This window comes from Trichoplusia ni, chromosome 23 (genome assembly GCF_003590095.1).
Source record: "Trichoplusia ni isolate ovarian cell line Hi5 chromosome 23, tn1, whole genome shotgun sequence".
Taxonomy (NCBI): Eukaryota; Metazoa; Arthropoda; class Insecta; order Lepidoptera; family Noctuidae; genus Trichoplusia; species Trichoplusia ni.
In genome coordinates, this window is record NC_039500.1 from 407,810 (window position 1) to 435,750 (window position 27,941).

General features: G+C 36.1%; 1 protein-coding gene across 1 annotated transcript; it reads left to right on the top strand.

Annotated features, from left to right (window-relative positions):
• Positions 1–22: 22 nt before the first annotated feature.
• Positions 23–27,890, top strand: LOC113504732 (polycystic kidney disease protein 1-like 3). The gene is made up of 15 exons (XM_026887152.1): positions 23–285; positions 3,432–3,574; positions 4,478–4,590; positions 5,608–5,748; positions 19,281–19,478; positions 19,585–19,723; positions 19,854–20,089; positions 20,170–20,742; positions 20,817–21,041; positions 21,121–21,325; positions 21,457–21,642; positions 21,921–22,159; positions 22,255–22,374; positions 22,482–22,576; positions 23,590–27,890. The coding sequence occupies exons 1-15, from the start codon at positions 149–151 to the stop codon at positions 23,753–23,755; spliced, it is 2,916 nt and encodes a 971-aa protein (XP_026742953.1). The 5' UTR covers positions 23–148; the 3' UTR covers positions 23,756–27,890.
• The last annotated feature ends 51 nt before the right edge of the window (positions 27,891–27,941 follow it).

A 27,941-nucleotide genomic window follows, 5' to 3' on the forward strand; every position in this document is an offset into this window, starting at 1 on the left:
GTGATACACTAGTTTCTAAAACTTACCTACTAGGAAAGCCTAGTAAGTTCTAAAAATTTATTGTTTTTGTTAAGTGGCAATGATAGTATTATTTTAAATAAGGAATAAATAATAAAGTACATTATGTTGTATATAAAGTACCATTAATATGTTTCTTTTGTTTCAGGTATGCAACAAGATCTTCGGCAACGCGTCGGCGCTCGCCAAACACAAGTTGACGCACAGCGACGAACGCAAGTACGTCTGCATCACGTGCGCAAAAGCGTTCAAGAGACAGGATCATCTGTAAGTGTTTACAAAAAATATAATTTAATAAAATTGTAACCTATTATGTCTTGCAGCAAAGCACCATACTCTCCTCATCATCATCATCATTCCCCTGCCCTTATACCAATTATTTTATTTGGGGTCGGCACAACATGTCTTCTTCTTCCATACCTTTCTATCGGACGTCATCTCACAAGAAACACTCTTGGCAGCCATATCACCGTTAAAGCACCATACTCTCCTGATGACGTAATAATAAAGTTGCGTCCCTTTGTCGCATTGTGAGTAACAGACATTAATTGTCGTTAAAAAAAAAAGTTTAATAATTTGCGATTTAATTAATAAAATAGTTTTTATTACATATAGACTAGGCTGCTAGAAATAATACTTTTATCTGAATCAAAAACGAATATTGCTCTTTGACGAATTAATTGAAACTGTTCAGTTCAAATCAAAAAAAAATATTATTTATTAAAAGACCTTTCATGTCATAAATATCGAAAAAAAAATTGTTCGAAGATAATTGTGAGCAATCTTTAAAGACATCTTGAATCAGACACAAATCCGCTTAACCCTTACGTTTGGCGAGGTCTCGAGCAAACCTTCATCTTAATCCCTTATCGATGCGCACAAAACAAAATCTCATCAAAGAATAAATAAATACGAGAGTATAGTTACTTCATTCTTAATGTTTATGTACAAGATTTGAGCAATACGCTCATTGAAAAGCAAATTTTAACTTTTCACGACTTCTGCTAATGCTAATAGTTTAATAAGTGTGAGATGATATGATCAGTCATCTTTTTAGGGTTACTTACGCAAAGGGTAAAAACCTATTATAACGGTCCGCTGTCAGTCCATCCGTCCGTAGAGAATCAAGAAATAAATTATTGATTAATGACTATTTGTACCTCATCACCTAATCATCTTATCATATCCTACCCCAATAAATGGGCTAACTAACACTGAAATATATTTTTTTCAAATCAGACCAGTAGTTCCTTAGATAAGCGTGTTCAAACATACAAACTCTTTGACTTTATAATATAAGCATAAATGATCCCACGGACTGCAATTAACCATAATTCGGGTATTTCGAATTGAATCCTCTATCCTCTCTTTACTCAAATCTAACAAACGAACAGGCAGATAAATTATCGCACTTACATCATTAGTATGTACGATCCCACAACCGTTAACTATAAAACTAGTTAACTAGTTCAATAATCAAAACAGTTTAGTGTAGGGGACACATGTCGAGCCTCGCGTAATGCCCGCAGCTGCGCCGCATGCATACTGATGTGCTGGCTATTAAGTCCTGAGTATTGAGTCAGCGCACTTAGTGTTTATAATGACTTAGCATAAGGGGTGGGGTAAGAGGGGGTACTTAGGGTAGATTAATTTGTCAGCGGATAAAAGGACAGTTGTTTATTTTTGTTTGAATGTTTTTTTTTTTTGGAGAGCTGTTTAGATGTGAAAGAGTGAACTGTTTTAGTGTTAGGAGAAGTATTTAGTAATTCATTACTGCTAATTGATGATCCTGTAGATAGGATCTCATCAGTCGATATCGCGTGTCTGTTTCAGTGTTTACTAAAAATAATTCTGATCAAATAATAAAACGAAATAAAATTATTTTGAATAGCTAATGTATAGATAAAGTTTTTAATGTATATTTGAATATAGAAAAAAAAGAACAAAAATTCAAATCAATAAGAAGTTATGTTTATGTTATCATTATTGCCCCCAATTTGACCTCGCTAACGCACCCCAAAGATTTCTCTAATTCACCTGTAAGGGGTGACAGAGTGAGACAGCTATATGATGACAGAGAGGGCGAATGTCACCTGTCACTAATTATGGTTCTGAATAATTTAGTAGGACTATTATGAAAGGCCAAGTGGACAAGTTATAACATTGTAAGTAAGTCAACAATTTATACGTAAATATAACGGTGTAAGCTCATGACTTACCAAGCTAAAGTGGTGAGACGTGGTTAGATCATTTTTTGAATGTCAATGCTCACCTATATATTATGTTATGAAGCGCATAATTTATCTGATTAGACAGCGATTGATGAAACACATAGCCAGGGAGTGACAGATGTAAATATCAATAAGTTAAACTTTGCCATTCTGCAGACCAAAAACGAAAGGCGGAATTGAAATAATCTTCTCAAAATCGAAATCAAAAAGTTTTTATTTCAAATAGGCCGTTTTCCAGGCACTTTTTAAACGTTATAGTTATGGTATTCGCTTTAATTGCGCGGTTCGAAAAAAAAAAAGTCATTCGTATGGAGAAGAACCGGCAAAAAACTCCACGTTAGGTGTACCATGCTAAAAAATCAGAAAGACAATAAAATCCCCACTAATATTATAAATGCGAAAGTAACTCTGTCTGTCTGTCTGTTACGCTTTCACGTTTAAACCACTGAACTGATTTTAATGAAATTTGATACAGAGATAGAGTTGACCTTGAGAAAGAACATAGGATAGTTTTTATCCCGGAATTTTGAAGAGTTCTCTTGGAAACGCGATATAACCGACCTTGACGCGGGCGAAGCCGCGGGCGAAAAGCTAGTATTCAATAAATTAAGATACTGAACAGAATAAAAACAAAAGATATTTGCGAAGTTTCGAACAAACGCCTACAAGTAATAACGATATGTTGATCGCTATTATTTTAACAAAACCTTTACCAAGAGCGTTGAATTTGGTGCTTAGAATAGAATCGGTTGCTATCTCTTACTCGATAAGATCACTATAGACTTTCCAATTTCCGCTAGAGTCGCTCCTGTTCGTGCCAAAGGAAATGGGTTTAAATTTATAAATTGTATGTAGGTACTAAATCCGACTAAGTTTCTACGTACTGAAAAGTTTACAAGATTTTAAAGAAGTTTTTTGCTCCATAGGCAATATACAATTATGTACGAGTGATTGTCCTACTGGTTATGCTAAGTTTGGGACTAGATTTTGCTGTTTAAAAGTTGTGGATTTCTTTCTAATGGCCTAGACTCGCATTATTTTTACACGCTGTACTACGGTCGAATGGTATTGAAACGACAAGTCAAAATCACGTAACTCGTCGAAAATACCTCAATCCACATTAGGGCAATGATTTTTAACATCATCATACAAATTTCAATGCATCGTTTCCTTTTGTTACAGCAACGGTCACATGCTGACACATCGTAATAAAAAACCATACGAGTGCAAGGCGGATGGCTGCGGCAAGTCATACTGCGACGCGCGGTCGCTGCGACGACATACCGAGAACCATCACCAACCGGCTGCAGCCACGCCTGAGACAAGTAAGATATAGCAACAGTTACAGCAACGATACTTATAATGAATGTTACGTTACACTAATGTGTAACAATAGTGCAAAGATATATGCTTAGATCCAACACCAACAGGCCGAGTTAATTTGCGTGAAAAAGGCATTGTATCAGCTACTGCAACATGCTGTATAACACGTTCGAGTAGATAGTGGGACTGTTGAAAGAAGGCGGATTGTAGTGACAACCATCTTTGGTTGTTGTACATAAGCTCACTTGAACAATAGAGTACACTAGTAGAATCAAATCACTTAAACGAATACCGCAACGTGATATATAACTTCCAACGCAACAAAAAGTTGCAAGCAGTGTCGCAATGCAACATTGAAACAAAAAATCGTTGATTTTGTAAGTAGGATAGAATTGGATAATCTTAAAATGCATAATATACGTCACGTATCAACGAAATCCTATCAGGAAGGGTCTCCCCTAATCCCCGTGAGTACCAATTTTTAATCGATCCCTCAAAGGTCTTCAATTTGTTTAATCCCGTTCCTTGAATCGCTGATTAGTTTTGAAATAAGGTTTTTGGGGGCGCTTGAATAAATTTATCGTGTATTTATGTGGCTTTGAGATTACTTTACTATGTAAATAAGTTAAGTAATAATTCGATGTAATTTTGGTTTCAACAATGTTTTTTTATGATTTAGTCGTTGAAGATTGTCGTCGTAGGTTTAAAAAGAGTTTACACGTCAAATATCTTATTATACGTAACCCATCGAACGGCTGTGTGTTACGTTTCTTCTGCTCATAAAAGAAGCAACAATCCAACATTTATAGTAGAGCTACACAAAACTGTGTTACTTTAAGTAAAGGTCTGATAGGCTTGCTTCAAGAGCTCATATTACTCGCGCTAATGTTTCTTTCTATTACCAGGTTCGCCAGCATCAGCCGCCACTAGCGTCATCACAATTGCCGAGCGGGACGCGACGGCGCAGCGCGTCGGTTCGCCCATATCACCGGCGCGCTCACACCCGCCACATTCCGATGTATGACACCATTTTAGTATAATAATCTAGTCACATACACACACAGATGCAAATACGCCCGTTAATTAGCCACACACTAATAAAATACAATCAGATGAAGTAGATACGAGTAGGTACATGAGTAATTAATCGTTGTAGTTTTTGAGGGATTGTTAGGTAAAACTATTGATATTATTCAGAATGAATGATTAAAATACTTTAGTGTATCGACAAACTATAAGCATTCTTCAGTAAATCCATCTATTAACTAAAAATATCGAATACCCAAACCGGTCCATCAATATCACACCGAAGTAGACACGTTACATATGCGATCCATTCCTCAACCCGCAAAACATAACCCTAATCTGCTAATTTTCCATCAATTAGTTCATACGTTGCTTTTAGTCCCTCATTAATCTGGCTTTTTATACTTAGCCGTGTCTGGCGGGTTTCCAACTGCCCAGCCGTGTAAAATTCTACCGTCCTTATTAATTAAGCAATTAGCCCAAAATCCGCGTTCTGTGTGCTCTTTTAATTTGCCACCATTAAAGGGTTCGACAAAAAATGGCCGCGGACGATGTTCACCCCGCTCGTGTTTTGTTAATCAACTGGAATCATTTGTGGTTGCAAATAATGTTGTGATACCTTTGATAATCTCTTTTGAACTTTTTCGTTAATATGGTATTCCATTGACAATTATACAGGCATTTTCGATTCACACATGTTTTTTTAATGTTTGCGTTTAAACGTAATGCAACGAACAAACCACATTGTTTTAATTGACACATACCTACAACTAATATCGTTAAATAGGGTTACTTAAATATAAGCTTCCATAAATGACTTATTTGTTAATGTCTAATCTATAACAGATAAACAATCGGTCATCGGTGACTTCGAAAATCGAGTAAGAACTCGAAACCCGTCTGTTTCTTCTGTAAAAACACTGCACATAGGATATGAAATATTCTTAAATTAGGTAACTCAAATTAGCAGTAAGTGGGAAACGAAACTCTATGTACCATTGCCTTGCAGTCAAGCAACGGGTCGGAGAAATCTTCTGCGGTGTCAAGCGGCGCGGGCAGCGACTCCAGCCCGCCGTGCACGCCGCCCGCGCCCCCCACGCCCCCGGCGCGGCCCAAGCCGAAGGCTGCCAGCAAACCGAAGACCAGCACGGTAAGATTAGCAACGTCTAAAACTTTTTTCGGAAAATATTTGCTATTTCCACATTGAAGTGGTATTCCCTAGCACTAACTAAAGTTTTTCTGAAAACTACAAAAATCTGTTTGGTTCCAACTTTTTTTTAATTCAAGGCATAGTAAAATAAAGATCGTTTAGAAGCAGCCAAGTCTGGTGCAGCAGGATAATAAACTTTTTCTTGCGATAAAAAAGCGTTTAAAGAGCACTAAAACTTGCGCTAACTATCAAGACGATAAATTAGGTTTAAATATTTTATAGTTGTCTTTTAATTTAAAGGAAGCTGCATCGCGGTCGTTATAAAAGGAGTTTCATTACTCAATTATGCTATCTGACTCTTCTTCAGTAAGCCTTTGGCAACCGACGTTTGACGATGAAAGGGACCAATTTCAGTTAACAATGCGTACCCCAGCCATATTCTAGAGGACTACATAAAGACCAGTTCCCGAATAACGGACTTCGCTATGTAAATAAATTCCACTTATAATTTACATCAATTTACGTACGGCAAACAATAACACATATGGTCTAAAACAAAACAGGCTACGCCGTAGCTAGCAACAATACGGCTACGCTACGTAGCCGACCGCAGACTTCTACAGAGTTTCGTAGCGGACGCAGCAGTAAATCGTATGTTGGACTTGTAGAACAATTCAGGCTACGTTGTAGATTGTGTATCGTTAAGTAACGACCGCACACATTTATCTGAGAGTGTGTGTGTGTGGGTGGGTGAGTCCTGAGTAAACTAGATACAACTTAGTTAAAGACATTAGCCTGACCCAGTACATTTAATTCAGTTTCAGAACAAGTGTAAGAACGTTATTTAAATAAAATAAAAAACCTATCTAATTAAAACACAATTTGTCTCATCAATAAATATAATAAAAAGATAGCATACTTAAGTCTCTATCTATTCTAGATTACGAAAATATATAACGCTCGTTATTATCATCATCCACAGCCTTTATCCTCCCACTCCTCGGCATAGGCCTCCCCTTTCTCGTGCCAATTTCTACGGTCCTGTGCTAGCCTCATCCAGACTCGACCCGAGACCTTTATAATGTCATCGACCCATCTTGCTTCCGGACGACCGACGCTTCTTTTGCCTTGCCTTGGCCACCATTCTGTCACCGCCTTAGTCCACCTGCCATCACTTCGTCTGGCCAAGTGGCCTGCCCAGCTCCACTTCAGCCTCGTTATTGTGTCACCGACGTCTCGAACTTTGGTTCGTTTTCGGATATCCACATTACGGACTCGGTCTTGGAGTTTGATGCCTAGCATAGCGCGCTCCATGGCTATCGTTATTATAGGAGAGCCAAACTTGAGAAGAAGTATACCCTAAATAAGCACTCTTGAATCATACAAATATTTGTTTAAGGCGGGGATCGAACCCGCAACACATGGCACATAGCCATCTATGTCGTAGTGTCCTATTTGGTGTTAATTCATGCAGTAATATTAATGTTATCAATCTGATTGATAAGATAAATGGCTTCGTTATCGTCCGCGATCGTTAATTAACTTAATTAAGTTCTATGTTATATTGCAATAAACTAAATTATTATTAATTAATAGCACGTCTCAATTTGAATGAAAATCTATGTTATTATTATATATGTATTTAATAGTGGTTCACAGCAAACTCCACTACCGCCTTTATTGATTGAAATATATTATAAGTTACGTTAAGTGTTTTATTATAGTTAACTGGAATTAAAATAATACAAACATTTAGACAGTATTAGTACCGGTTTGATAATGCCAAAATCAAATAATCATTGGAAAAGCTTATTAATGTACAGAACAAAAAAATAAGTAGAATTTTACATACAAAAAACAGGTCCTACTTATAAATGTACACACTCACATACATTTATAAATAAAATCGATCAATAGAAGTTTTATACAACTTTTTAAATCGTATATCCTAAAAAAGGGAAACACAATTGAACAATTGAACATTAAGAACCATCTCGGGAATAATTACTCAATTTTGTAAAACACTTTTAGATAGGGCTTGTCGACATCAGAGCCTTCGCACTCACGTCCTGCTAATTACATAATATTTTATTCAGCAAAACGCCCATCAAAACAACGCCTACGGAATCTAAGGAATATTTAAAATAAAAAAATTACATCGAGTATATTTTCGAATACTGTTATAAATTGAACGAAATGAATAGTATTTTAATCATGTCTGTTTCTCAGGACAGAGCTGCATTTTCTTAAATAGACTTGGAACCCTAGAACACATAACACACAAGTAATTAGAAACTTGATTATTTTATCATGAACTGTTTATTACAATTATTTGAATCCGTCTCACGAAAGTCTTTATATTAACTTACTTTTATTACTACTTTACTTTAAAATATTAAAATTTTAAGAAGATTTCAAATAACAATTAAAGAAATTCGATAAGTCTCATCACTTGTAGCGATTTATTTAAAGTCTATTCTATGGTTCTGATTTCCTAACGACTTCCTACTTATTGACACTCTACGACTGCAACAGCTTTATGAGTCGTTGGAAACTACCACAGTCTAATTAAAAAGTAAACCACCATAAAATTCAATATCAATTTATTATGAATTCTAATAAGTTTTTCAATAAACAGCTTGTTATTCTAACAATATAAAGTGTACCGTGGGAACCGGGCCAGAGCGGTGCGGTGTGAATTCTTATGTAAATTGCGATACATCGCCGATCGAGTACGAATCGCGCAGTGAATTAAATCGGCCATTCATCAGCCTTTGTAAGGGTTTAATAATTCAGGTGCGGTCGCGGACAGACCCCTACCATGATTTACTACAGATATCTGATGTACTTAGATTAAATACGAGTTTTGATTTAGTAGAGAATTTGTGTGAAGAATGTGTTCGGTTTGAAATTAATCTTATTTTCGTATTTTAAAATTTGCTCTATGTAAGTGTGTACGTGGTTGTAAATGATGGGTATCTGTTTTATGCAAAAGTATTTTAATTGTATTTTTTCCAAAATATAAATATTTCTTATCAACTAACTATTTAAGTTACTACTAATAAAATAAGACTTTATTTTTTTCTTATAACTTACTAAAGATTGTTTTGTAGTTAAATACCTACTTTCATAGACCATAAGAAGATACCACAAACAGAAAAAAATAAAAAAAAGTCGTTACAAAAACTCCATAAACAGCACGTCATAAAACGCAAAAATTCTCATGGTACGGGGGCTTGCGAATACGGTCCCGCATTCGTCCACCTGTTCCCATAGACACCAGGGTTAGGGGCTAGTGCGAACCAGCCAACCAGTCCCTAAACTAGATCCTCTAACATTTCGCAACCCTATGTGAACGATGAGAACTTTCCAATGAGAAATGCGCGGTATTATTATGTTCGGTTTTGTAAACCTATTAGTTTGGGGGCATCGGGCAGTCTCTATAGAAATGTGTTTAATCTTTACAGGTTAGTGTGTAGGGGAGATTTGAATGCAATAGTATTATTAGATGTTTGGACTGGTGATGTGACAGTTTTTGATGCTGTTCTGATTTGTATTGTTTGCGTTTTTTTATATTTTTAAATTAATGAAGTATAAATATGTTTGTACCTTTATGGTATTGAAAAGACTCCAGAATATTGGTGACTATTTAATTAAATTTTTGATAACTGGTAGATATTGTGTAATTTTAAGTCTAAAATTGTAATATAAATTTCATAACAGAAAAATCTTACTAGAGCAATAAATATTTTACGAACATGATTTTCTCTAATTAGATTCACAATGAGTCTAAAGAGTCAGAATTGGCAGAAAAGTCGAATTTATTGTATTTTCAAAGACATAAAATGAATAATTATAGTAAAATCATTGCAATACAAAGAACTGAATGCATTCAAAACGATATTCCCATATTTATAAGTGCTTAATAATTAGGTACTTCAGCTGTAACAATAATTAAAACGTTTATTACGATTTCAATTCGAAATGAGGCATAACACGAGCGACCGCGGCCAACGGAATGTTTTTAAACTCTCATTAACGCATGAATATGGATACTCCACAGCCCAACCAGCACACGGCAAATTCAAAATATTAAACCTGCCAACAAACATTCCGCAAACCAACGAATCAACACAAACATGATGCAACGAAAATAATTTGTACGTATTCATTAAAAACATGCCGACAGGAGCACGGTTCATTTACGTAAAAATTCCTTTACACACAACCAATCAGTTATTACCAAACACGGAAATAATCACGGCATAATTAAAATAGGAACTTCAATACACGTTTGCGACCAACACAAAATGGTCCCTCGTAATACAATTTAGGGGCTCGATTGATGCTAAATTCGTTTGCAGGTGTTGACAGCGGGGGTTCAACATAAAACAGGCATTGCCGGTATGCGTTGGTCGGTTTATTAAAAGCACTCACTGTGATCGGGTCCTGATTTCACGTCACTTGCAGGAAGCAATAAAGCCGGTTACACACGAGTACATAATTACGGACGGTCCACTGTACAGTGTACTCCGTGGTTTATAATTTCCTCACAACGTTGACAATGCCTTTGACTGCGTATCTGCTGCTTCGATAGGTTTGCGATATGCTCTACAATATGATTTAAATTTCGAATGTCTGTTTAGTATAGCGACTTGATTCGTGTGGAATGTTTGAGCTAAATACACGTGATGTTTTGTGTTAGTTAATTGGAATGAGCACTCAGTTTGTCAGCTTTTCGTTTTATAGACAGAACCCTAAAACATATATGTCAAGACTTTTAAAAGTATATATTAAGATCAGGCAATGAGAGTACTGGAATGACAAATTGTAAAATTTAAATATGAACAATCACAACGCTTTAATATTTCTGACAGTTGGACATTCCTATCAACTTTAATGAAAAATATCAGTTAACAAGATTTTTAACATGAAACCAAAAAAAATATTTGTATAGCAAAAAGTCCATTCACTGGTTTGGTTTCATATAATTTTATACCTAGCTTTTTTAATTTAAAACAATGTTTAAATTTTATGCTTCCTCAATTTACTGTACAGATAATTTTACTCATACTTACTTACTTCAGTAAATAGCGAAACTTTCGCAAATTATTGCAAAATTCCATTCAAATTTCGGTAATGTTTTAAATGTGAACGCTACAGCTCATCACAGCCTCGGTCCACAACTATTCGATCTCATTCCTTTAACATCTATTCAAAACAAAAACTTAAGTCTTTGAAATAAAGTCTAAAGTTCCTTGTTTTGTAGAATAAGCGCGATATGAGTAATGAATCTCAAGTATCTCTTAATCTGTTATTAAATCGATTTAGTTACTTTTGACTTACTGCACGGCTTCCGACTAAGCTAATATTTTGCATCATAATATTGCATTGTGACACACTTGATGTGTATCATATTACAATACAATAATATTATGATGACACAGAGCTAATCTGATACGCAAGCTAGAATATAGGGCCATAGGAGCTAAGCTACAAACTGACACCCTCTAACAAGCCCTTGAATTTTTTATCGTTAATTCTTATTGATGAACACAATAATCAAAAAGAAGAGAGCCAAGTTGAAAGATTGTTTAACAAAAAAAATCTGTAAACACAACGCTGTTTTATTAATGACAAAATAAACCTCTTTTCCTTTTTTACTTGCATTACTGAGATCTCTAATTTCATATCCGCAATCGATTTATTATATTAACAACGGATTGTGTGTCGAGAACATTTCGCCGGCGGCCGTTTGGTGTTCGGTAACAGGCGATACGTGTGTCAGCAGTAATTATAGGTATTGTAATAGGATGGGCTTGGATCTGACGTGAAACGTCACTCCGCCCATTGTCTGCTATGTAGCCTATAATTGTTTTCCTTTTGATTGTACGGTACGTATGGAGTTCTATTTTATATGGTGGTATGGTGATTTTACATTAAGTTCACATTTTTTACGTGTTTCTTTGCGAATTACGATTTTGACGATTGCGAAGTTTGCATAGCAAAAAAATAATAAGTTTTTAATAATCGTAGATTTCTGTCATAAAACTAAGAAAATAAAAATTCGTGAACATTCTATCAAGAAGTATTTGAAGCGCTTCATAAAGCTCTTTAACAAACACGGTCTTTTCTTATTTCTTTATGTTGTGACGCTAAAAGTGCATAAACGTCAAGTACTAGACATCAGAACTAGCCGTATTCATTTTGAAGACAAAAGCTTGAAAACTCTATTTCTTAGAAGTGCGCTATTATATGAAATTGCATTGCAGTGTGAGGAGAAACACAAAGAGCTGTTTGTTGCGTAAACTCGATTAATATAGAGAGTCCATTTGGCCGTAAACAGCCAATCTAAAATTAAAACCATTTGCGCTTAATTTCGCTGCAATCAGGGTTGCTAAAGTTGAGAATGGCGTTTTTATTTTATTTTCTAGATATGTTTGTAGTTTTCTAGTTATTTGTGGTAAAAAAAAAACAAATTTCTTTATAATATATCCAATGTATCAATCCAATGTACGTATGGATTCGTTATATTTCGCTGTTCGACTATTTTTGTATAGAATTACGAGAAAGTAAAATGTTTTTTTTTTGTAGGTACTAAGTTCTTTTACAACAATTTTAAAATCTAATATAGGGCTTCACAGCGTTTAGCACACTGCATAACTCCATTACGTATCTTAATTAGTGCCGTAAGTTTGAGTTGTCATGAAGTTGTGATGAAATAAATAGTTGACCTTTATGAATGCAGCTTTTCTATGAATAAAACGACAAATGAATATTTCTAATTAAACTGCTACGGCTTAAAGTAACAGCGTTGTATTCGTGAAAGTGGGATAGCTATATATAGCTGCATCTCTCTTCCACGACTTCAATATTTCTTTGAAAGATGGTGACATTCTGAACGTTTAATATTGGAAAAGCGTACTCTGAATCACAAAGCATTATTTAAGCTCAGTCATTTTCAGTTTGAATGCGCTTTGTAAAAGTGACAACCCTGACGCCGGGTGCTGTGTTCATTATAGTTTTAGCAACTCTATATAATTCTACATTCATTTCTATATTATTGCAGTTTTTGTTTTTATTATAAATAATTTTCGTTGTTTATGTGAATTGGGATGTGGGTCAGGTTTTAAATTGTTTTTTTTATATAGAAACGAAATTTGTTTGCGATACATATTCTATGATTATTTAATTTACCTTATTTGTAAAGGTTGAAATGTATTTTTTTAAGAAATTTATTAGTAAAACACGTAACACTTTACCACATAAATTATTTTTACTTCATTCACAAGCAGAATTTCTTCTTTATTGCTCAGTATTTATTCTTACATACTTAATTTTAAACGCTCTATAAATGCCCGCTATAAAATGACACGATGACATTTTAATACTATAAAATTCAGTTATTATAAAATACAAAATACACCACACAATAGACTGGACACAGCTGAAAATATCCATCGACGTTGCTCACTAAAGATTTCCGCACTTGTGAAACTGTCACCTCACATGAAATAAGAACTCATTTTTCGTTGAAAATGTTCTGGAATTTTCTATAGAAACCAATTTTCGGCGCGGTCAATACATGTTTAGTCCGGTGAGAGTGCTCAATACGTGGAGATTGGGTCGCTTGTCGCCGCGACTGCAATTTTTGACGCAGACCGCAAATTGCATTTGCAGGCTCTAAGGACTGCCGCCATTCTTACCTTGCATAAGGCTGTTTTACACTTGGCGTCCAGTACATTGACGTATTCTTGATCTTCAATTATTTTGGTACATCGATACTCTTACAGAATGTTATATTTTACGAGCTGTGCTTTGTTTATTTGTTTTCATATTCATTTCCACAATGTTTTTTACATGAAGATCTTAAATTTAGGGTTGGACATACAGTATGAACCCGGTTAGGGCATAGCAAAATATCTATATCTAAGTTATTAAATCTAAACACTTATGACTTATACGGTTTAAGTACGTTCAAAGACAGAATGAAACGCAAAATCTTCGCAAAAGTTTTTTCCTCTTATGTGTTAACACGAAAGTTTGCATAAGGGAAACATAAATAGTCAATAAAAAAATAGCATATTGTTATATGTATACTTTCAAATTGTTACAAAAATTAGACACCCTATATATCTTTCTCGGCCTCTCTTGTGAGAATATTCCGCTATTTTACAACACTAGCGTACACTCAATGCCTAAAGTGAACGCAAATAAAATAAACTCGAACAAAATGCTGCAGTTACAGTTTCTGCGAAGAAATAGAAACTAGTGTGACTCGAGCGCTGTCCCAGAAGCATTCGTTACTATACGGCCGGTGTAACTTGGTGCTTCGGAAAAGAGATCAAAGTTTGCTAGAGCGAGATCAAAATACACAAGTTAGTCATGTATAACAGAGACAGCGATATTTTCTATCTCTTTGCCGATGTACCAGGTTACACTGGTCGCAATGTACTGTCTCTTATGAAGTTCTACGTCGTCGTACGCGTCCCAATCGTCCAACACCCCCAAATTCAATTCTATTCCATCTGTCATCTTTCTCGAATATTCATCGGAACTTTTCTTTTTTTTCCCACCCCTCAAATGCAAGGAAATACGTCAAAGTTTCCACTGAGATACAATCGCCGATATTGTAATATAAAAAGTGGGTTTACGTCCGCCCCTCGAAACTTTTATGTATTAATTTCTGAGACTTTCAATAAGAGTAGGGAAAATCAATGAAATCTAATTTAAATCAGCAGAAACAGATGTTACGCGGGAAACTTTTGTATAGATGTACTGCAGAATAGTATAATAATGTGTAACGGTTAATACATAAATATTAGGTACTAGCTTTTCGCCCGCGTCTTCTCTTCTCAACGTCAACGCTTCAAAAGTCCGGGATAAAAACTATCCTAATTTCTCAAGGTCAACTCTATCTCAATTTCATTATAATCGGTTCAGTTGTTTAGACGTGAAAGCGTAACAGACAGACAGAGTTACTTTCGCATTTATAATATTAAGTAAGGATTGGCTATTGCACATACTACTTACTCGTAGTAAATAAATGAGCAATAACTCTATCTATCTTCTATATCTTTGGTAAACGAGTTGTTAGAATGCAAAGAAATGACACTGGCTTCTACATTCCAAAAACAGGAATCCACACAGACGAAGCCGTGTGCCAAAACTAGTATATTTACACTTTATCACTAAATATACATAAGTGTAGTGTAACTACACCAGTCATCAACATGACTTCAAACAATAACTCATAAGTTAGCTACAAGTAGAAAGTGATCGTTTATAAAGACAGTGTCATTGTTTTAGGCTGACGTCGCGATCCCGACTCAGCCCATTAATAATGTAGGGTGACAACGACGCAGGTGGGATACCTCGAGCCGATAAACGTCCCGATGCATAATTGAAGACGTGTACCTAACGTAGCACTTACGTACCCCTCTGATGTTGTAGTATCGGAGCTCGGGTAATGAATGGATTTCTAATATGGATGAAAAATGTGATGCTTAGCTGCTAACGTTTTTTTTTTACTGTAGTAAATATGAGGCTTGTTTAAAGGGGAGAATGTAGAATCTACAAAGGAAATATATTTAAGAATGGCGTTTTTACGCTACTTATAGATTTTTCAAAATAGCGAATTTTTTTTTTAAAAGCAATTCTTCAAAAAATACCCCGTAGAATGTATATAAAATATTAATATACTAAGGAAATATAATAAACATTTCCATTTAACTTCACCGTTAAGGCAATTAGAAACAGAAAGCGATCGCAAGTTCAAACACAGTATTAATTAGAAAGGCATTTGAAGCGCCACCCTATTTTAAAAGTAAAGACTTTTGACCTTTCCTAACTCGCAGTGACCTGTGACCTCTGCCACGTGGCCTGTTCACCCCTCTAGTTGAATGTCAGTCTTTACCTGACCCTTATTTGTTGCTTCCAAAAATCAGCATTTTTAATTTTTCACACGGCTTCTTAAATAGATTTAATTATTCTGACACACTCCGCTTCTTTTGTGTCGTCGAAGTTATATTTAATATTCACAATTGTACAGAGATTTATTACATTTCAGAAATTCTTGCGTTTAATATATTTTTAATAGTGAAAACATTTTCAAAAGATTTTTGACAGTTAAATTATAACAAGTCATTAGATTCATTCATCATTATTTGTCTAGTTAGAGACTAATTTATCGGCGCTTTGATAAATACCTTTAAATCATAATCGAGTACCCTAATAAAAACTAGCCGCAAATAAAAAACCAATTCCATCTGTACAAGACCACTTACTATAAAAATATGACCAACTCATAAAAGAAATAAAACTTTTATTTGAACGTTCCACTCTTGTTTTAGCATCCTAATCTGCATAGAAATAGATATACTAAAACATTTATTTTAAAATAACATTGAACTCGAATGTACAAGTTTTACTCACGATATTGAATAGAATTAATATTCTCACAAGAAAATAATAATGTTTTAGTTGAAATATAGAGATCTATTAAATATATGCAAATCGTTGTTCATACAAACTGCGCATCTTTTGTTCGCTGACTGGTCAGCCATCTCGATTCGCGAGGACGAAAATACATCGAGGGGTCATCTCTTCGATATCTCTCCCATTCATTGTAACATCATTTTATGTTCGAATTCCATGAGATAAACACCATACCTGGTACAAAAAAAAAACATTTAAAGTTTCGCGATTTCGATATATTTTTTTAAATTTAACGCTACGCGGTCTCCAGTGAATCACATCAAATTAACGAATGATTTTCTTCAATTTTCGTGTTGTGAAATATGGACAATTGGATAACAGAGCTATTTCAAACGCACACATTTATTAAGCCATTCACGAAGCCGTTGAGCAAGGTATGTATTTAGTGTACAATTTCGTGGGTTGTCGTATTTCATATATTATTTGCAGTCTTGTTATTTTCGGAGACTCTTTGATGTAATTACCGTAATTTTCCACGCTGTACTATTGTTATAACTCAATGTAAACACCGCTTGTGCTTGAAAACCTATCAAAGAAGTTTAAATAAAAAGAAACCGTTATTCCGCATTCCATTGAAATCTGCGTAGAATGTAATAAACCGCAACATTGTGTAAGTACTATCGCGGCTGAATCGCCCGCCATTTGCAAACTGCACAACATTAACTACAAGAAAACGATCCCGACCAAAAAAGTACAATACTAGAGCCAACTGCACTTCAGATGATGTATAGCAAAAACGGTACAGCTCTACAGAACATCTGCTCTCACCTCCACATTAACCTAACGAGCCAGCCCTAATGGCGCGTTAGGGCTGCTCCACGGAAAAAGCTTCAAATCAAATAAATTACTCTCCGCGACCCAATTTTAACACGTGTCCTTTGTACCGTTATTAGTCAAGTGACAAAAAACGTTTATCTCTACAAATAAAGATGTAATACTGCGCTTTGTTTTACGTGACAACCTTGACAGCGGTGACGTCATTAGTGCGGCTCCCAATGTGTTTAGTTTAAGTGCCTCAATTTTAGTTTAGAGTTCTCGAGTATTTCGTATTCGTGGCAATAAAACCAAGTGTTTGTGATGTTAGTTTGAAAAGTTTTACACAATAGCGCGTATTAAGGGGGCTATTTGCTCTGTCTAGTTGTCTGGATAAAGGACGTTAGAGCGAATCAATTCTTACTTTATCTGTAATCGTAACATTAAAGAAATAATGAAACAATTTTGTTCCGTTTTTAATTGTTTTGTCACATATTTAATTAACTTGCTTTTGTGACAACCCTATAGTATCGTAGTCGTCTGACAGCTTTTATATTTTCGTTCCGTTTATTAACCCGTTAATAAAGAAAATTGTTCTTTTGAATTTAAAAAGTAGTTTCGTTACGACATCGTCTCAATGAAGTTAATTTTGAGAACAAACTGGTTTTTTGAAACGCGTTGTGTTTAGTATTGCAACAACTATTGCTTAACTTCGATTTTTATTTTAAGTATTTGTTTTTATAGTAGCAAAAAAAATACACTTACATTTGTAGAAACTTCAACTAGCTGTCACGGTTCTTGAAATACACACTAGTGGCAGACGGCATTCAGACAGATAGACAACTGGGCCTCAGAAATAGGGTTCCGTTCTCACCCTTTTGGTACGGAACCTTCCGTGATCATTTTTATCAACCAGTGTAACAATTTTGATTTTTATTTTTGCTTTAACTGTTTTCTAATAGAAAGTTCTTTTGTTTTATGCTTACTTCTTAAAAAAAATACACAATTTCCATAAATAATAATTACATAATACAGATAATAACGTACTGTAGCCTATTTATTAATTAATAATCCTATTGATACACGTCCGTCTCTACAAATAGTTATTATTCGTAGATTTTAATTAGCTTCGTAATTAATAACAGAGTGTATCTAGTTATTGGATACAACCTATTATTCATAATTATTGTTCCTAATTATTTCCCGCAAGGTTTGTAATTATTAATTAATTATTAAATAAGCTGTGGTCTACAACTACAATATCGGTTGCTAAACTAATTAATAAATATTTATAAAGGTCGAAGTTGATAGATACTCTTGATCGTACCTGGAAGCAAATCCCTCTTTTACTTTTCTATATTTTCTTAATATTGGTTTTAGAATAGTCATTTCATACTTCACTCGGGCTTGTAAACATAATCGCTTAACTTAAACATTCTCCAAATTCTCAAGTTAATAGCGCCATACAAGTTTATCGTTTAGTTGTCGTGTGCAAGTTCATACATAAGCCCTGACGACTTTTAAGGGCAAGTCGTTTGGAAGGATCGCGTACACCTGTTCAAACTGCGCCGGGCCCAGCCGCCGCGGGGGACTCCTACAACTATTATTGCTTGCAAGACGACAATAGCCCCGCAAAGTTTTGGGTGCCGGCCCTAACCCAAAATGCCATTAAGCTTGTACGCCTTTTGTTTCTCACAAATTGGGTACTACTTAAATATTTAAGCTATTTTCGAATGGTTATTTAAGGCTTTCACTCTCCGTTTTGTTTGGTAAACAATGCTCAAATTATTGAACGGTCGCTTTATTTTGTTCTCGCAAAAATATCGCCGTTATCACGGTTCTCTCCTAACTGCGCGCTGAACAAACACGAATACTAATGCATGCAAATAGAATAATTGCGGCATTACAACATTTTATCTGATATAATTTACGAGTTGCCCCGCGACACGTCCGACGCCCCCGTGGTGCGACGGAAATCCGCAACTAATTAAAATTCTACGTGAATGAGTAACTGCACTGCGCTCCGGTTGCGCTTTGTTGTAAAAAGTTTCCATTTTTCACAGTTACTGTTCTACTGAAGTCCGGCTTATTTATGGCTTCGTATTGACTCATAATTATTAATTTCTTTTAACGATCAAGGATTACAGAGTCCATCAAAATCCATTAATTAACTCAGAATATTAACGAGCCACTGAAAATCGAAAGTTTTACCTTGAAATTACGAAGTACGTAATAGGTTTGAAAGTCTTTTGAACTTTTCAAAAGTCATCGTGAATTTTCAGACGCAGCAAGCCAGTCAGAAAAGCGGAAACGGTGCCAATGGAAGCGGAGCGACGAGCGGAGCGGGCAGCGGGGCCGCTTCGAGCGCCGCGCGTGCCAGCGACGTCAAGCCGGTTGAGTGCAACCTCTGCCATCGCAAGTTCAAAAACATACCAGCGCTGAATGGGCACATGCGATTACATGGAGGATACTTCAAAAAGGTAACAAATAAAAATGAACGTGCAAATACAGTCTGTCTCATAAAAGTTTTTCGTTACTCGGCAACAATAAAAATAACCTAAATTCGTAACTACGTATATTTTACAGGATTCAGACAGCAAAAAGCTGGATAAAAAAGAATCAACAGGACCACCTCTACAAACAGCGTCGGTATCCGTACGAGCGCTCATAGAAGAAAAAATCATAAGCCGCAGAGGAGCCACAGCTGCCTCCACTCCAGCTACAGGTTTGCAAACACAATTATCTTACAAACATGTAAAAAAAACACATTTGATAGTACTACATAAGTAAATATCCACCACACATCACGATGGTTTTCAGTAGGGGACCAATAATGATTGAAATCCTCTTTATAGGCACCAGCACTGACACAGTAGTTTCCCGATCAGGGTTCGTAGCACCGGCCCCGCCACCTCTGTCCACCATACGAACCTCCATAGTGTCACCTGCTTCGCCGGTCGCGACTTCATCACATTTTGTGTCGCCACGAGCACCGCCCGTTGTGACCGTCGCAACTAATGCTGCAACAAACATCTGTACAGCGCAAAGAGATTCTACTCTCATTGAATTATTAAAGAAAGGAAACACAAAGGTATGCTTTGCATAACATGTGAATATTTAACACCTATAAGATATTTTCTTGTTTGAACATTAACAATATTTTGTACACAGGCTGTAAAGCGATCAGCGTCAGATCCCGGCCAATCGTCACCGCAACAGGATTTCACATTCAGACCAGAACTGTTTGGAGTCTCATTCAATTCTGATGATGGTTACTTTTCACCAGCGCTAAATGAAGACACGTTTCAATTCACTACAACACCCGAACAATTGGAGGAGCTAGCTTCTTTAGAAGACTATGCGACGGTAGCAGCATCTATTAGGGAACGATCGCCTGTAACCTTCCCTTCAAATAGACGACTCGCAGCGGTGTTAAATTCACCACTACCAGAATCTTTGGCAGATTTTGGTGCCTGTCATGGTGGTTCGCCGGTTCCTTCACCGGGAATTGGATATACAGCGAATTCACCCGGATTGTCGTACTCCACGGGTGACTCACCCGGGTTGGGATTCACAGCCACTTCACCTAGCAGCTACTCAAACCAAGCACAGCCGTCTCCGGGGATCGCTTACCCAACACCTCCTGCTTCCCACGACGCTCATTCGCCTGCCCACACAGTACCGCGTGCGTCTTCACCGCTATCCGCAGCCTTCTTCACGGCCACGATGTCTAGTCAGGAAGAGGTAATTTCGATTCAGTCATGTATTAATTAATGTAACAAAAGTTAAATCGCCTTAATATCTATTTTTGCTTCTAGGTGGAAGAAGCTTTGGAAGAAGTACTGCCGGAAGAGTGCAGATCTTTAGATGCATATTCTCTAGAACCTTTGCCACCACCGCGGCGAATCATGCTAAATTCTGAAGATCCATTGCTTTCGAGCAGTCCTCGCGACTTCTCACATCAACGGCCTTTCCGACGACAAAGCCGGATGCCAACCACAAGTGTGTCCCATTTGCAACAATGGCAGCATGAATCACTTCAAGTACGTTTCTCTCAAACTAGTACCTATTTAATATTAGTAAAAAGGTTGTCCTTTTTAACATCTTCTCATATTTTATCAGGTTTGCGTGGAAGGCCGTGACACAGTACCGGCTGTATTTTTGAGCCCGAGCAGCGTGCCAGCTTCTCCGCAGAGGCGCAAGCGCCGCGCGTCACCGGCGGGACCATACCACTCGCGCATGCGACGAACTACCACCCATTATACTCCTCGACCAATATTACCTCCAGATCGCGAAGGATCGGGGTTGCTTATAGAACTTACTACAGGTAGAAAATATACAAATCTCTTATTTTATTTTGCATACTCACTAATTCTGTAACAATAAAATACCCCTTTTCATTTTTTCCCCTTTGATGACTAATATTACTTTTTACATAAATGATTCTTTTTTTCTAAGGAATGACAGCTACGGAAACGGATGTGCTGGCACAGCTGGATGAACCCCGTCACGCACAGATCAACATCGGACGCGACTTCCAAGCGGACTTGCCGGAGCTTTGCAATGATCGTATAGATCTACATCGTGTATCGGAACAGCTTCTATGGGACCCCGGCATCAATGATGCTCTAGATGACAATGAAGGTATGTCCTCGTTCAACCTAGTGAAAACACCAACGTTCAAATTTCTAATGTTTTTTTTTTAATAAATAATAAGAAATAACGTACTAAGGAACTTGGACAGTTACTTTTAAAATAATTTTAATATCCTTCTACATTAGAAAACAGCATTGTTTATTCTTTGGTGGCCACGTAGTAACATTTTCGTCTTAAATTTTTGGGCACCATATGAATATTTTCTTTTCTCTTTACCTCGATCGGAAACTGACGTCGTTTAACCAACTATTTCCTAATTTACACAGTGCGAATGTTCATGGAGCTAGCCATGTGCGCGGCGATGCCAGTGGGCGGGCACACGCGGGAGTTCGCCCTGCAGACGCTGGGCGAGTGTGGCGGGGACATCCGCGCGGCCACGCTGCGTCTCATGTCGCGCCCCGCGGCGCCCGCGCAGCACGAGTCGCGCTGGGCACCCGACGAGGTCGAAGCCTTCTTAGCTGGACTGGGCCATTACGATAAGGACTTTTATAGAATTTCGCAGCTGGTAAGCATCGGATGTCAAATAGCATTTTTAGTAATATGCAACTTCAGGAAGGTATGTGAAAGCAATTTACATAATTTTTCGTTTCATTTTTCCAGGTAAGAACAAAAGACTCGAAACAATGTGTACAATTCTACTACTTCTGGAAGAAATTAACCAAAGATTACAAAACGTTGTACTTACGAAGCTGGACGGTGGAGCAGCCAGTATCAACACAAGTAAGCACTGCCACACACTCTGGGCTCCATCACTTTGTCTTCAGGCTATCTGATGAGTGAACCACGAATGCTGATGATGTTAATACTCGCGACTTATCTAAATCCAGGGTTCTGTAGGGCAGTTTACCGCGCCCGCCGCCTCGACCAGCTCCTCGCCGTCGTCTCTAGAAACCGAGGAGTTCCCCTGCAAGATATGCGGGAAGTAAGTTCCGACACTCGGACCACGACAGCATACCGCTTACAAAAACCGACTTTAGCGAACCTGCGCAAACGCAATTTACATGGAACTCGTTATCTATCGCTCGTGCCAAATATCTCTACTTGAATTATTTTTTTTGAACTTTTAAGTAATCAAAAACAGTTTCACTTAAATTGCCTTTTGTGCATGCATTACGTATTAAGAGAATTTACAGCTTCATAGTAACTAACTCAAGGGAAAGTCATGTCAAATTATGTTAACGGTGTAGTTCAGCGGGTCAGTTATTACTGCATTGTTTTGTATTAACGTAACTCTTCGTAAAGTATTCTGTATAGAGCTCATGAGTTAACGCCCACGGGTCGAAGTTATTAATGTTCATTGCATGTCAACTTAATGTTTTCATAACTTCGTAAATTATAAAAAGTAAATATTTATATTATGTATATAACATCGATTATATTATAAATAAATTATTTTAGGCGTACCCTTTCAGGACACACTCTGTGCCAAGCATCAATAGTGCCTCAGAAGCACTTGATTCAGCGAAATATATTTAAGAAACTCTATTATAAATATGGCAAAATTGCAAAAAGTGTTGTGTCTATTTATACCAATTCTTATGTGCCACTAAACTGCAATTTCTAAGGACATACGACAAGCTGTAGATGTCGTCGTAGGCGACGATGTCTAGTTAACATTACTTCACAGCTCTTTGTGTAAATATAATTAGTTATAATGTATTTTTATTGGATATTAAGACAATGAATTGATGTCCATCGCTTAAGAGGTTGATAGTTATATTATATTTTATTTATTATACTTGTACGTAGGATAATGTTAAAAGGTTTTGTGTATTAATGTTGTATGTATATAAGTTTTCTCTAATACTAACGCTTCGTGCTTTGCTTTATCTGCAGTTGTGCTTATAAGTTTTAAAAAGTTTTCGTATTTTTGTTCGCTTTATGTTTTGTTACTTTTTTGTTGCCATTCTAATAGTGTACCCTGTTATGTTTCAGAGTATTTAACAAAGTTAAAAGTCGTAGCGCGCACATGAAGTCGCACCGGCCACTCGACGCCGAGCCAAAACGGCCTAAACTCGAAAAGCCTTATGAAAAGGTCGAAAGATCCGATGACAGATCCCACGCGACAGCTGAATACCAAAGCAAACCGCCCGCACAGTAACCGATTCCTTGCTCAGTCATTCCGCCCGCGCGCCCCGCGCCCCGCGCCCCCCGCGCCGACACTAATGCCCGCTCCGTAACACAGTACCTAGGTGCACCGCACTATGAGTGGCTCGCTCGGACTCGAACTAAATGCTAAAATATACTTCTAAGCATTTATTAAGAAAATAGATATTTTAGATTAAATTAAAAGTGACCTAGAAAGAGCGATGTAGAAACTAGTAGCTAGAGAAGAGTTAGCTTCAAACGATTACCTATAAATGATAAATTAAATAATTCGAAATTCTTATAATGCTAAGCTTGGAGAGAGCGCATAAAGATATTTTGTATAACGATTGATAAATAAATAGGTAGCTCTTCGTAAAGTTTTTATATGACAGACTTCTTAATGTGACTTGCAAGTGTGATTTGTAAATAATGTTAGTGAGCGAGTAGTTCGCGGCTAGCCCGCGGTCTGGCGAGGCGAGCTCTACGAGACCTACTGATCTACGTAGTATGACAACTATATTATACGTGATAATATAAATGTGTAGTAACTACACTTCCTCGTTTCTATTCGATTGTTTGGTACTATCGTGAGCGCAGCTCGGTACTACATTTGCTTGTTTGCTCATTACCTTGTTGATTTTGTAGTTATTTATTCATCTCATTAATTTCTAGTCGTATTAGACAAATTTATGTTGGATGCAGTCTGGATTTCAGTCGTTGCTCTGTTGTAGTTAGTATAGTTATTATAGACTACGGAACTCAATTCTGCCGTACCTACTAGTTACATATCGATGTTAATTCATTGCACTTTAGAAAAAATATTCACACGTTTAGATTTGTTCCCGTGAGTGCGGGTCTTGTCAAGTGGAAACCAAAACTGATTGATACTTTAAATTGATCGTAACAAAACAATGAATTGATATCCGTCACTTAGATGTAAATTTTATATTATTACAATTACCTATTCCACTTGATTCCGATACATTCACGGAACGCTAAAATGGAGGGATAATATTTTTTTACACAAATATTATTGAATGCTCAAATGTTCTATATTTTATGTTGGTAATATTATTATCTTGTTCCTTGTTGATCGTTCTATATGCCATTATTTAATACTTGAAAATGTATAGTTAATTTATTTAAATGTGAACATTTTTTCTATGAAAATGTATCTAATGTAAACTACGTGTACCTCCGTGTTGTGATATAATATGTATGAGTGGTTATTGTTTCAACGTATTCTGTCTGTTGTTTGAGGGCACAAGCCGAGCAATAATCATGTTGCTCAATTGTAATCGCGTGTCTCAGGAAGCCAGGCCAGCCTGGTGACCCTGGCCACGCCTGGCACGCGGCACCTAGCGCTCTCAAAGTGACAACAACTCATTTCTCGAGTAACAAATAATTCGTGGTTGTGATGTTTCTTAGTCTACTCTTTTATTGTCTTCCGATACTCTAACTTAATTAATTTTGGGGCAGAATTCCTCGTAAAAGACATGTTATAACAATTAACCTTGAATTTTATTTAAACTTGTTATTAACAAACTCTTCTTTAGATTAAAGTTTAACAATATCTATGGAAAGCGTGCGACGCGCCCAGTATTATGAAAGTAGCTCGAAGTAAATATATTTATGAGAGAGTTATCGTAGAACTACGTCAGCGGCGGACCGCACTGCCGGCCGAAGCGAAGGGTAATATCGTAAATTAAATTTAAAAAAACTGCCGTTAAATAATAGATAAATAATCGGTAAGTAGTTAATAATAAAAGCCCGGTGGCCGCGGCTGCGGTGCGGTGCGACGCCGGCTCTTGACCGTACAACGCTTAGAGATGTATTATTTTTTTAACAACTTCTGGAGATGTCTATTATATTCGTTTTCCTTCCACGAGTACCTGAACAGACTTCTGCATAAACTACGAAAAAAATACAAATTATTTCTAATTCACTCTCGACGTGTCGCGGTTCTAGTTCATAATATTATAATGCCGTGACGCATCTAAGTATTTGTACATCACTAACTTGTGTGATTATTTGGTTGTGTTATCTTAACAATTTAGACGAAATTTTCTATATGAAATGTTAGTTCTATACTCTCTGAATCGATATGCCAATATTCTGCCAAATTGCAAATTGTAAATTATAAAAATAGTTAATATACTTACGCCATAATTAAAACGAAATAATTTTAGTCAAAAATTAGGAAATTTAGAACACGACTTGATAGATTAGGCGAGGTTAATACTGAAACTCTACGAGTAAGGTTTGAGTCATACAATGCTTTGCTCATACAACTACGAAACAACGTGCTACTTATGTTTAAAATAAAATTAAATAAAAATATCTCAATTATTGAAAATTAGACTATCGAATAGGCCGACTAATTATCACATTATTTTCTTGACATTCAGAGCGTAAAAACAGAGTTATTTTCTTAGAAAAAAAAAACTAAAATTAAGTCTTACAAAACTATCGTGTAAATACTGAATATTTTTTCAAAATAAACTTACGGTACCGGAGATAGTTCTACGTCGTAATACGATTTATTAAAGACAAGTCCCTCCAGAGATATTTTTTAACAATACTCTTAGCTATTAAGACTGAAAGGTTCTCTCAAAATTCACTAAATCTTGTTTAATTTCACTTTAATGTAGATAACTATCGTTCCTTTTCATTATTTATTAACTGTTAGTAGTATAATTGTGGTGTCACTAACCCATTCCATGTGCCCAGTCATACTAGTCAGGGTATAGCTTTATATGATACCCGTAATAATTTAACCACTGTATCCTAGCGACGTCGATGTTTTGTAGGCCAGTAGAGATCACTAGGTAATACCCGCTGTATTCTGTACGAATGTGCACTCAAAAGCTATGTATTAAATCTATTACATAAGATTGACGATTTAAACAAAACTTACGCAACTTGAATATAGAAGTGCCTTACAATTTTAATTTTTATACTATTTTCTTAATTTATTATCGTTTTAAATATCGAAAAGCACTGGAAATTGCATTTATTGATCCACCGTCCGTTCTGCCTGCCAGAACCGATGTGCGGATCACACTCTAATGTTTTCTTTTATGTTATTGTTATTTTTTTTGTTTCTTAAAATAAAATATACTTAGAAAATAAAATTAGAGGTTTAATAAAAACCAAAAAGACGTTATTTTTTCAAGTTTTTCTTTAAAATTAGGAACGTCTATAGTATTTAAATATCATAAAATATTCATCAACGACATTATCAAATAACAACAACAATAAAAGGTCAATTGTATGAAGAGTCTAAAGTAAACATAATTTGAAGAATCATTTTACCGAATAACGTAATATTAATACCAAATCATGAATGAATACAGCACTAAATAATGATACGACATTTTATAAGTACACGTTTAAGTTGGCATAAATGTTGTAAGTGTACCCAAGTCTTGTTTGTACTCCGTAGTCCTGGCACATAGTGTAAATGTAAGTACTTATGTATTTGTGTCTACACATAAAATGTTACTATAGTATTAATATTTTGTAAGTCTAAATGGATATTATATTCTTCTAATTTTGTATCAAGAGTGTGAGTCGTGCGGTGCGGCGAGGCGAGGTGCGCACGCGCCGCCCCCTCCTCTTCGGTGTACTACGTACCTAATACGTACTAACTTGTAATATAACTGTAGAAGATTAAATGTACATGTGCCAAACGCACGATAATTGATATTACACTCTGTGTTGTGATTTTGAACGTTCTGTAAATTACAAAAGTCTTTGAAAATATAAATGAAAAAAAATGTAGACACCTTTCTAGATTAGCACAATTCTTCGCGTAGACACATTAGGCCAAAGTTTAATAAGCATTTAGATTAAACGATGACGTAGATAATCATTGACGATGTAAGTGTATTGTATGAATAGATTCATTGTTATATTCGATCAATGTGATTCGTAAGAACAACGACTTACCCACAAATGATACCCCCTCCCCCGCTGGGCGGCTCTTCATAACTTGGCATATCTCTTAAACAATAAATAGTAAAAAAAATAATCTCTATGATATATATTGATAAATTTATTAGGGTAACTAATTTTTTAAGACAATGACTATTACGTGATCTTTTAGATTGTCTTTATTAATAAATATATGGTGAAGGTTTTGTCAATTTGTTTTTATTTTTGTGTCCTTTGTACCTAACACATACAAAACAAAGAAA

Coding starts and splice junctions, on each gene's coding strand:
- LOC113504732 (XM_026887152.1), top strand. CDS start 149: ATGTTTCTTTTGTTTCAGGTATGCAACAAGATCTTCGGCAACGCGTCG. Junction 21,042..21,120: donor GGCAGCATGAATCACTTCAA/GTACGTTTCTCT, acceptor ATATTTTATCAG/GTTTGCGTGGAAGGCCGTGA. Junction 21,643..21,920: donor TGCTCTAGATGACAATGAAG/GTATGTCCTCGT, acceptor TAATTTACACAG/TGCGAATGTTCATGGAGCTA.